Source organism: Condylura cristata, unplaced genomic scaffold, assembly GCF_000260355.1.
Source record: "Condylura cristata isolate star-nosed mole 26May11 unplaced genomic scaffold, ConCri1.0 scaffold00003, whole genome shotgun sequence".
NCBI lineage: Eukaryota > Metazoa > Chordata > Mammalia > Eulipotyphla > Talpidae > Condylura > Condylura cristata.
Window position 1 is genome coordinate 74,898,095 of NW_004567104.1, and position 11,870 is coordinate 74,909,964.

The 11,870-nt window shown below is 44.1% G+C and overlaps 1 protein-coding gene across 1 annotated transcript in view; it reads left to right on the forward strand.

Moving 5' to 3' along the window:
* Window positions 1-171: 171 nt before the first annotated feature.
* The window catches only part of MORC3 (MORC family CW-type zinc finger 3), a 37,646-nt gene continuing 25,947 nt past the window's right edge, over window positions 172-11,870 (forward strand). Inside the window, exons 1-6 of the mRNA XM_004675365.2 lie at window positions 172-346; window positions 2,670-2,733; window positions 5,950-6,022; window positions 8,940-9,072; window positions 9,905-10,119; window positions 10,660-10,807. Coding sequence (XP_004675422.1) covers window positions 9,041-9,072; window positions 9,905-10,119; window positions 10,660-10,807 — 395 coding nt within the window. The 5' untranslated portion in view covers window positions 172-346; window positions 2,670-2,733; window positions 5,950-6,022; window positions 8,940-9,040. The remainder of the gene's footprint in view (window positions 347-2,669; window positions 2,734-5,949; window positions 6,023-8,939; window positions 9,073-9,904; window positions 10,120-10,659; window positions 10,808-11,870) is intronic.

Genomic DNA, 11,870 nt, shown 5'->3' on the forward strand with positions numbered 1-11,870 from the left:
CCGCGAGCCTGGGCTCCCGGCGAGTGCCCACCGCTCCCCCCATGAGACCCTCGGGCCGCGATCGCAGAGTCGCCGAGCTCCCCTGCGCCTCCCAGCCCCTAGGTCCCGTCGGTCGCGGCCAGTTCTGGGAAACGCTCGGCTGTGCTGTCATCCCGAGTCTGGGACCTCTGAGGAGCCACCACCCCGCGTCCGAAAATGTGGGCGTGGCTTCCCTCCCGGGTTGTCCCCCAGAAAGTCGGTGGTGGTCTGCGGGCCGTCCCGGCGCCCCAGCTCCCGAGCAGGCCACTGCGTCGGACTCTAGTGGTGGTGGTGCTGCCATTAGTTTTGAGGACGGTGCCTTTGCCCTGTGAGTTCTTTAATTGATTTTAGCCCACTTCGTGCCTGCGTCGGTATTGTCCGACTTTTTTCTGGTTTTCCTCGCCAAGGGGTGTGAAGTTAGACCTGACTTGACTGCATGTTCTTAACTGTTGAGTTTCACATTTGACTGTTAGAGTTAGGTTTTTAAATAATCAGCTAGTTGTATTCCCGTGCTATGTGTGCCTCTTTTTCTTTTGGGGAAGGGAACCTAGTGATTCCTAGTGATACAAGAGTTTTCTCCGTGTCTGAGTGAAAGTCCTTTGGTTACATAACTCATTTATTGAACGAGACCGTCTTTAAAGTAGTTTGAACAGAGAGCACAACTCTGATTTTTAACTTTGTTGTGCTCCACACCTGCTTGAATCAGGGCTTTCCAAATGGCCTTAGATGCTGAAAAGTCTGGCCATGTCTTGTTCAAAATATAAAGCCCTAGCTCGCAGACCTCTCCTGACCCGCCCGCTGCTCCCCTCAGCAGTGTGCTTCGTGGATCTGCTTGTTTTGCTCCGCACTCCAACTATGAACCCTCTCACCACTCCTGCACCTCTGGCCTATGCCCCAGTTCTGTATGCACAAATAAATAAATCATTTTAAAAAAGTAAAATAAAACAAAAGCCCCTCCCTGTGCCTCCTCTCCCAGGTTGTGCACGGTTCTGGCCCACAAGTCTGTAGTGGGGAGCGGAGTAAAGGGGTTTCGCCCTTTCTGCCTTTGGAGTCCTGGCCCCTCCGGCGTTACTGGTGCTGAGTCTTGAAGATTGTCATGAGAAAGGGAGCAAAGGGTCAAAACAAGTCTTCAGAGGTGTATTGCGAGCTGGCTCTCTGGGTGTAGCAGCTGTCCTTGTGCTGAATCTTTCTTTTGAGTTATGTGTGTTGTTTGGAAATGAAATCTCCCATCTGCAGCTTCTGGACGGTGTCTCCATCAGTTTCAGTGCTTGGGGCAGGAGTTGGCACACTACACTACAGCTGATGGGCCAAATGCAGCCTGTCACCTGTTTTTGTATGGCCCAGGAGCTAAAAATGATTCATAAATGGCTGGAAAGGATCAAAATAGTATTTTCTAACACGTGAAAGTTAACGTGAAATAGACATTTCTATCAGTTAAATGTCTTTGGTCCATAGCCATGCTCATTCTTTCGTAGAGAGCCTTCATGCTTGCATTAGGAGAGGGTCTAGGAATTAATGCATTCATGTGTTTGTCCAAATCATAAGCTTATCAAAAAGCTAAGGCACAGCCATAATATATGCAAATTTAAAAGTTATTTAGGAAATTGGGACTCTGGAATAGAATGAGAAGTGATGAAAACTTTTTTAAAATTTCGGTTTTTGCTTCCGTTTTGTTGTTTGGGGAAGAGGGGATGGTGGTGGGAGGGAGTTCATTTACTGTGTAATCTGTTATTACTCTTACCATTATTCATAAATAAGCCAACCAGAACTATACTGGGATTTCTTTGCTGCACAGCATTTTGTTTCCCTTAAAGTTAATAATTGATTTGTGTTTTGTTTGCTTGGTTTTTCTCTGTACTGATCTCTATTTCATCAAAACTTTGAGAGAACTGGAAAATCCTTTCCAGAGGTGTTAAAGCTCACCCAGTATTTTGTCAGTTTTGTTGGCTTGATAAAGGGACTTCCCTTTATTATTTTTTCTAGAAATTTCCTTCCCCTTTTCATTATATCCCCACCCTCTGTATTCCTCTTTTGGGGTTTCCTCTCATGGAAGCATTTAGCTTAGTGACTTGAGCGAGTGAACCCTGACTCAGGAGACCCTCCCTGAGGATGACCTTGGGCAAATGACTTCACTTGGTGCCTGAGAACCATTAGATGAGCAAATCTTATACAGGGCCGAGATCACTTGCTCTTTACATATGACTTGACTTACTTTTATAGATTTAGATTAGAAATTATTTCTCAAAATTGTAAAAGCATGTTTTGTTGTTTAACAGTCCTCTGCGTTGTGGTGTTGTGTCCACACTTTGGCTGGCAACGCAAGTCTTTTAAGATCTGGAGAAATTTCTCATTCAACAAATTTCCTCCCTCTCCTTTTCTTATCTCCTGCTTGTCTTATCATTGTTCTTTCCTTTTCAGGAATTTCCTCCCCTTGATCCTCCTACCTTTCTCTTATGTCTTAAATGGTCACTAGTGTGGTCTTACTCACTTATGCCTTTTCAGAATTTTCTTGAACAAAATATTTGTGCTTATTGCTGGGCATATTAATCATAGTATTTTTTTGATATATTCTTTTGCTCACTGTGCTACTTCTATTTTCTATATGCTCCTTTTCCTTTGTGTTTTTGATTTCTAATTTACCTCATTCTCAGATGTCTGGAGTTGGTTAGCCTTCGCTTTCATTTCCAAGTTAAGACATTAAAGCTGACAAGGAAGGTGAGTAGAGCTAGTCCTTAGTGGGCTTCCATGTTGTGTGATCAGTTAGGAAGGAGTCAGGGTGGAGGGGGGACACCCTATCTATGTCACATCTATAGACCTAAAAATGGAAGTGGTAGATCATAAAACAAGTATGTTTATAAAACTAAAAGCAAATTGTGAGTACCTTTTGAAAAAGTGAGAACAGCAAAAATAAGAAGAGGCTTGCCACAAGTGTAAAAGAACCAACTAAAACTTTAGAAATCGCTCAGTCTAATCTCTTGCCATATGTAATCCTGGGTGCTGACTGATTCTTCTGGAAACCCAGCAGAAGAGAGATACAGGAGTATCAAATTGTTCCCTTTGTTCATTTGGTATTTGTTTATTGTGATAAGTACACTTGAAATTTATCGGTTTAATAATCTTTTTTTTTTTTAAGATTTATTTATTTGTGCACACAGAACTGGGGTACAGGCCAGAGGTGTAGGGGTGGTGAGAGGACTCACCAGAGACAGAGTGGGGAGCAGAACAGGCAGATGGACCAAGTACATGGCTGAGGGGAGCAGCAGGGAGACAGGAGGGGTCTGCCGCGCCACGTGGTCACCTCCCCTCCGGGGGCAGGCGGGGATCAAACTCATGCTGAAGTGGCTTTAGCTTAGTGCTGCGCATTAACCTGCTGCGCCACCAGGGAGGGCCCCTTAACTTTTTAGAACAGACTTAAAATACTTAATGTTTCAGATGTCTTAAAGCACTTACAGCTATTAAGGCAGTTCTCCCAACCTGATAGACTGGTATTGCATCCTATTCTCATAGATTGCAAAACTTGAAGCACAAAGGTTAAACTTCTTACCCCAGATCTTCACATACCTAGTTAAAAATGTTCCACATCGGCTTTGTGGGTGCGCTGGGGTGGGGGCGGGGATGTGGGAGAGATTACATTGTTTTCACGATTCAAGGCTGTTTTCTTTGCAGCGAATGATGTGTTCAGGAGATGAGAATTTAAAATTGTTGAAAATAACTTCTTATGTGTAAATATCCCGAAAGCTGTTGCTTCATTATTTCTCATTTGTGCCTCTGCGTCCCTGGGACTCCTTCCTGCTCAGGATAGATGGAATGGAGCTTGGCATTCCTGAAAAGTCAACCAAAATACCCTGTTTTTCTAACTCCAGAATTCATGCTGATCAGAAAAGTGCAAAATAGTGCAGAAACAGAAACTAAGGGCTTATTTATGGAGGTTGATCCTCTCCTCCCTTTGTAGTCACGAGTTTTACATCCAAGGCCATGCCCCTCAGTAATTGTAGAATGGGTGAGGCGCCTGTTCTTCATCTGTGGTGGGCTGAGGATTGTGCAAGGGAGGGAAGGTCTTCCTGATGGCTGAACATCTGGCACATACTCATGATCATTTGAGAAAAGGCAAATGTACGAGACAAAGATCTGGATGTTGATTTTTATTAGAAACTTTGTGCCTTAGAAAGGCTGAGTGATTTAGGTGTGTGCCATAGAATGTCCCTTTTACATCTACTCCAGCTTGAAGACTGGTTTTCTGCAGAATACCATTTCTCACCATGTCCTTCAGCATTTTGTTGAACAAATATTTGGGGATTGTCCAAAATCAAGGATGGACCAAGGGAAAAGCAGGCCTCTTCCTGACCCCTAGTGGCACAGGCCCAGCACTGCAGACACTCTGCTGACTTAGACGCCAATCACATTTCTGGGGTACTGCTCATTAAGCCCTGGAGTCCGCTCTCTTTTCTCCCATAAATAAAGAGACTTTCTTCAAAGTGAACACAAGAAAGCCTCCTTTCTGAGAAATTCCCCACATAATGAAATCTTCAAGTCTTGGTCTGTATCAGGCATTTAGAGTTCCCTATATATCGCATTAGGGTGATGGGCATATTCACATTGTTTTACCATGACTAAAATTAGATATAAACTCCTTGGAAATCAGGAATGTTAGTCGCATTTTACGGGTTTATAAATGGACAGTGATCCACTGACTGCAAGTTCAACTCTAGTGAACATGGGGTCATAATAAAGTGTAGGCTGCCGACTAAGCAAAGCTAAGCTTATTAAGCCCAACACACTAAGGGGGAGACATCCACTTGACACAGTCTTAGTTGTGGCTCACAGGGAGGTTAGAAAATTACATCATATTTTGGGGACTTGGCTGAGTGTTTTTTTTTTTTTTTTTTTTAATTGGGCCCTTCCTGGTGATGCAGTGGGTTTAAATGCAGCACTGCAAAACTCTTTGAAACCACTGCAGCACAAGTTTGATTCCTGGCCAGGGAGGTGACCCACATGGCACAGCAGACCTTTCCTCACACACCCACTGCTCCCCTCAGCAGTGTACTTTGTGCTCCCCACTCTGGTGAATCCTCTCACTCCTCACACCTCTGGCCTGTGCCCCAGTTCTTGCATGCATAAATAAATAAAAATCTTTTTTTTTTAAGATTTATTTATTGTGTCAAGTGGATGTCTCCCCCTTAGTGTGTTTGGCTTAGCTTTGCTTATTGATCAACAGGTTTTTCTGACAATCTGTTGGGAAGTCAGCATCTTTAAACTTTATTATGACCCCATGTTCACTAGAGTTGAACTTGCAGGCAGTGGATTACTGTCCATGTGTAAACCCTAAAAATGCAACTAACATTTCTGATTTCCAAATCAGGAATCTTTCCAAATCTTTTTTTAAGGTTTATTTATGCATGCAAGAACTGGGGTATAGGCCAGGGTTGTGAGGGTGAGGTGAGAGGATTCACCAGGGACAAAGTGGGGAGCAGGACAGGCGGATTTCTTGAAACATACTGCTGAGGGGAGCAGCGGGGAGACGCGAGAGGTCTGCTGTGCCCTGTGGGTCAGTCCCTGGCTAAGAATTGAACTCTGTCCTCAGTGGCTGGTGATAGCTTGACAGTGCTGAGACTTGACCACTGCGCCACCAGGGAATCTCCTTGGCTGAATAATTTTGCAGTAGTTTTGCAGTAGGTAACTTTGAAGTTGGGCAGTTTATGATACCTGGGTTTGGATTGGTGGACACAACGAGGCAAAGGTTTTGAGGCAGGATGAATAAATTATTTAGTTGGCTTACAGCCTTGACTTCTAGAAACTTTATTATCCTTCTGGGTTATGTCTCCAGGTAAATCTTGAAGAAAGTGGTTAAGTGACTTTTGCTTTGTCTCTTTTGGTTTCTGTTCTTAAATGTAAAATCTGAATTAATTCATATGAATCATTGGTTTGTTTCAGCTTTGCCCGAAGTTTTTACATACAAATTCTACTAGTCACACTTGGCCGTTCAGTGCAGTTGCTGAATTAATAGGTACGTAAATTGGCATGTCGTATATATAATCTGTTGCTTGCATTTGAAAATTAGAATTTTCTTTATTTAAAAAGTACACGGGTATACTTTTTATATAAACTAATAAATATATCAAGTGATGGCATCATTGGTAAAGGTTACCTGCATAACAGCTATTCAAATTAATCACTACTCACTTTTCCTGCAAAAAAGAGAACTGTGGTTTCTTTTTTTTTTTTTTAAGATTTATTTATTTATGCTTATAGAACTGGGGTGCAGGCCAGAGGTGTGATGGGTGAGAGGATTCACCAGAGACAGTGGGGAGCAGAACAGGCAGATTGACAAAGTACACCGCTGAGGGGATCAGCGGGCAGGTCAGGAGGTCTGCCGTGCCATTGTGGGTCAGCTCCCTGGCTAGGGGTTGAACTCACGCTCCATTGGCTTTGGGGAGCTTCATAATGTGGTCTTTAACCTTTTGTACCATCAGGGAGAGCCTTATGGTTTCTTTTTAAAAAAAAATTATTTATTCATGCATGCAAGAGCTAGAAGGCAGAGGTGGGGAAGTGGTGAGAGGAGTCACCAGAGACAGAGTGGGGAGCAGAATAAGCAGATGGACTGAAAATACATTGCTGCGGGGAGCAGCGGGGACAGGAGAGGTCTGCTGCGCCCTCAAGGTCAGCGCCTGGCTGGGGATCGAATTCATGTTGCAGTGGCTTCAGATAACTTGACAGTGCTGAGTCTTAACTCCTTGTGCCACCAGGGAGGCCCCCAAAATTACTATCTTTTTAATAGTGCAAAAGTATGTGTAACAGTGGATTAATTGCTCTGAGGTTAATACACAGGAGAATTATGTTAGATTTGTGATGATTCTTATTTTCTCCAGCAGATGGAATTATCAAAGTGTAGGGTTACAAATAATAGATATTTATATGTTATATATATGTGTTGATAATAGGTTTATAGTTTAATATTGTAATTTGGAATAAGGCAAGGTTGCGATAAATTACCATTATGTATCATGATTTTTATCTTGGGAAAATTTTTGTATATGAGTTTTAAATTTGGACATATATTAGAGAAATAGATAAAGGGAAGATACATTCCTGGAAATTCTTAAGTATTTTTTTATCCTGGAAGAGTTCATCTTAAATGTGCGAGAAGAAAAAAGAAGGAATTTTGGCAAAACCGTCTTTTCTTTGCTAGACAGGGCAGGGAGGGTGATGCCTAAAAAAATCGAATGGTCAGCTGTACGAGGGCCCCAGGAACTGCCCGCCAGTGCTCGGAAAGCCCAGGAAGGGCCAGGAAAGGCTCAGAGGAAAGAAGGCAGTGCCCGCCCCAACCTGCAGGCCGTGGCTAATGTAGAAGAAAGCAAGAAGCTGTGAACGGGGGATGGCAGACCCCACCAGTGTGCTCCTGGGGCTAATAAAACACGGTCGAGGGGCGTGGTGGCTTAGGAATTGCTGTCCGGGCTGCTGAGCCAACACCCGGGGAGCCCCTGAGCCGTGTATTGGAAAGACACGGAGTGAGCAGCCTCTCCTGCACCCTGTCCAAGCCAGACGCCCTTTGCTGGCCTTGAGCTGTTCCGCCCTGGCTCTGCCTGCCGGGGCCTCTCCCTGCTGTACTTTGGTCCTGCCTCTAACTACGTTGCGCTTTTGCATGTGCTAAAGATGTGATTCGGAATTTCTTCAGGACCATACTCAGGGACTGAGGAACTCCAGACCTCCATCTTCGGAGTGGTTTCTGCTTAACCCCTAGAGTGGCTGTGCTGTGATGTGCTGATTCTTTGTCGGTCACAGCCAAAGGAGCTACCCTGCCTGGGATTGCTGTTTCCGATATATAATGCTGCACACTTGAACTTCAGGATACTCCTTAAGCTTTACTTATTTGTGCATACAGAACTGGGATCCAGGCCAGAGGTGCAGGGGCGGTGAGAGGCTTCCCCCGAGACAGAGTGGGGAGCAGAACAGGCTAACTGACCAAGTACACTGCTGAGGGGAGCAGTGGGCGGGTCGGGAGAGGTCTGCCGCGCCATGAGGGTCACCTCCAGGGCGGAGATTGAACTCATACTGAAGTGGCTTCAGGTTCTTAGTGCTGTGCTCTAACCCGCTGCGCCACCAGGGAGGGCCCCAGGATACTCTTTGTGTCATACCAGATTTTAAATTTTTTATGAGTCATCTTTTCAAAAGTGGTTAATAAAAAAGACTGATTTAAAATAGTAGGCTGCCTTGTGGCAGGATAGCTTGAGAAGCATTTGAAGTATACCTCAAAATAATTTTAGTCAATCAGCTGGATCCTAGACTATGAGTTGATTTTATTCCTGCTACTACTGAAGTTTTTTCATTTTCTTTTGTCCTCTTCTTGCTCTGAGAGAAGCAAGAAGGTTAAATAAGGATTTAATTGGCAGGGGTACTACTTAGAGGCCATAAAAGTGTAAAAGTTACCAGAAACTTTGGTTACATGGAGAGAGTCACAATGTCAGGAGCTCCATAGAAGGTAAACCTCCACCTGTGCGCGTAGCTCAGCCGGAAGTGTGAGTGTTCTCTCATACTCGGTCACCGGGCACGCGCATCCGAGGCAGCTCGCAGTGCTGGTTGACCCCACTCCCTGAGGTAGCCAGGCTGGTTCTTTGCACTGAAGACTTCTCTGTCCTGGTCACTTATCTTCCCTGCAGTGACTTTTCTTGCGTTGCACTCTGCAGTGCATCGGTCCCTCCCTAGTAGTGTCGGGCCTGGGGAGCATTCACCCTGTAGGGCGCAGTGCGGGGGGTAGCCCTGGGCAGGCTTTCAAGGCTTCAGATCTCGGGAGTTCCAAAACACTTCAATGTTAGGTTTCTTTAAAATATAGCATTTTGTTGCTTGTTACATGATTGTTCTGAACTAATTAATTGCTCTTCTTTGAAATGCAAAGTCAAACTTTTATCTCAAAACCTGTGTTCCAGATAATGCTTATGATCCTGATGTGAATGCTAAGCAGATATGGATTGACAAAACAGTGATAAACAAACAGACGTGCTTGACATTCACTGACAACGGGAATGGAATGACTGCAGATAAATTACATAAAATGCTAAGGTATGTAGAAACGTCACATTTCTTGAAATCGTTGCTTTTACCTACTCAGATGTAGGTGTCATACTTGTTGCCATGTTATTTATTTTTAAATAAAACACCAAGCCCACAGTGTGCTCTATTCTCTGTCTTCCATCATTTTCCACTGCAGGTGGATTTTTAAGCAGTCCCTGCCTTCCCCATCACTTTCCCCGTCTAACTTACTTAAAATTCCCCCTTCCATTAGAGTTGTAGTGCGTTGAGATCAGTTATTTATATTGCAGCATAAGTTAATTTTAGCCAGTATTTCTGGTAAAATACTTGGGCCTTGGTAATTCTTCATAAGAAGATGAGGAAGTGACATAAAATAGTGCTAAGGCCTTAGGTTCTCCAGCCCAGTGGGCTGCCAGCATGGCACGTTTCCAGGGGGTGCCAGTATGAGGGGACCCGGACATCGTGCCGGTACAGGTCAGGGCGGGACACTGGCCAAGGCCTGCAAACATGCTTCCTGCTGCCCAGAGGCCAGGTGGCCCCGTCAGTAAGTCACACTGCACTGGGCTTGCGGAGGCCACGCGAAGCATCAAACTCGAGGAGTTCACAAGATAGACTCAGACGACGGCCCAGTCAGATGTGCTGGCGATCAGTTCCCAGCTTCAGTGTGTGCGACTTGTGTCTCTGGGACGAGCTTTACTTCCCTCACCTGAGCTGGGGAAACACACCCGGATGGCTTACCCTTACCCGCGGTGAAAGGGTGACGGGGAGGCTGGCGCTCAGACTCAGGCCTTTCGTTTGGTACTTCAGTTTATGAATTTTATGAAAAGATGACTTACTTAAGAAACTTTTCTCTCCTTTTTAGCTTTGGCTTCAGTGACAAAGTCACCATGAGTGGTCACGTCCCGGTTGGGTTGTACGGCAATGGCTTCAAGTCTGGTTCGATGCGTTTGGGTAAAGATGCGATTGTTTTTACCAAAAATGGAGAAAGCATGAGTGTGGGCTTCTTGTCTCAGACATACTTGGAAGTTATAAAAGCAGAGCATGTTATTGTCCCAATAGTGGCGTTCAACAAGCACCATATCCTTTGATTTTGAAGAAACGAAGAAATGCTCTGAGCCGCCCCACCCTTTCTTTTGTCCTCCTCCGGACCCCGTCTTTTCCACCCTCCGGTTTCTTTCGTTGCCTCTCCTCTGCCCTGAGAGCGTGTCCCTTCCCTTTCTGTTCTCTGTTGGAACCTGTGGGAATTCTCAACTTTAGTCCTTGCGTCTTGTTAAGTGGCTGTCGCGCTCCTCTTTATTCCAGACTTGCTGTTTTCTAGTAGGATTTGTGGTCTGGCTTGAAATTGGACATGTTCACTATTGACCGTGAGAAGTAGGATAGCTTCAAGAAAATACCTTCCGAGTAAACACATTCAATATTGGAAACCATCACATTAGTTAGGAATGATAATGAACCTGCTTGCTCGTCCTCATCCTTCTGATTCATTGACAATCAGACCTCCATTTCAAAATGTTGAAAATAACTTAGGAAGTAGTTTTCTGTTACTTATATTTGTATTTGTCTCCATATTTTAATTCTGAGTTATGTTGTTGGTTAAGTCTTTAACTTAGGTTATACGACAGATGATTAATTTAGCAGAATCAAAAGCAAGCCTTGCTGCCATTCTGGAACATTCTCTATTTTCTACGGAACAGAAATTACTGGCAGAACTTGATGCTATCATGGGTAAGAAGGGGACAAGGATCATCATTTGGAATCTTAGAAGGTAAACGTAGACTCAGCTGTTGGTTCAATTTGGAAAGCAAAGTATGTGTACCAGAATGGTTTCTTATATTCACTCTTGTTACATTTTTCAGCATATTTAATGATTTGTCTTTTCTAATTGCTGTTGTTGAGGCCACTTTGAGATAATTTCATATTATTGAAAATAAATATACTAGTCCTGCCACTACTCTCCATTAATTCATTAGTTTCCCTCTGTTATTTACCTCTTATTAAAAATAACTCACCATAAAAAAAGAAAGGCAAAGATAAAACCCCAGCTAACAGGTCCCACCTTGTGTAAGTTCAACAAGTCTTTTGTCTGTTATTTAAGCATGAATTAGCACCTGGTAAGAAGAATATACACGAAATTTCTGTGTTGCTAAAATGTTTTAGTCCTTTATCCTTAGGAGGATAAAATCACTGTGAATAAAAGCTTTAAAAGTGATGAGGAGGACCTCCATGGTGGTGGAGGGGTTAAAGAAAGCGCTGTCAAGCTATCACCAGCCACTGGAGCAAGAGTTCAGTCCCCAACCAGCCAGAGAGTGACCCACATGGCGCAGCAGAGCTCTCCTGTCCCATCCACTGCTTACCCTCAGCAGTGTGTTTCAGTAGATCTGCTTGTTCTGCTCTCCCTTCTGCCTCTGGTGAGTCCTCTCACCTCCCCTGCACCTCTGGTCTGCACCCAGTTCTTGTCTGCACAAGTTAATTTTAAAAAAATGATGAATGTATAATATTGAGAGATCAAAGATAGAGAATCACAGCAATAAAGCACAACTAGGACTAAGTCTAAAATATTTGAGCTTTCTTTAACCTCTTTGTTTTCTTACTTTAGCTTCCTGTCCCCTCCCATTTCCCCCCAGTTTCTCTTTTTGCTTTTGAGATACATATATAGTCACATACAGTTACAAGTAGTAGAGCTCATGGGCCTTTACTGAGTTCCTCCTAATGGTACCACAATAAAGTGGAGCTGCTGATTCCGACAGCGACACAGGGGTTTTCATTACTGCAGTGTCCCTTTGTCACCCCTTTTATATCCATAGCCCTCCTGCCTTAATTCCTGGTAA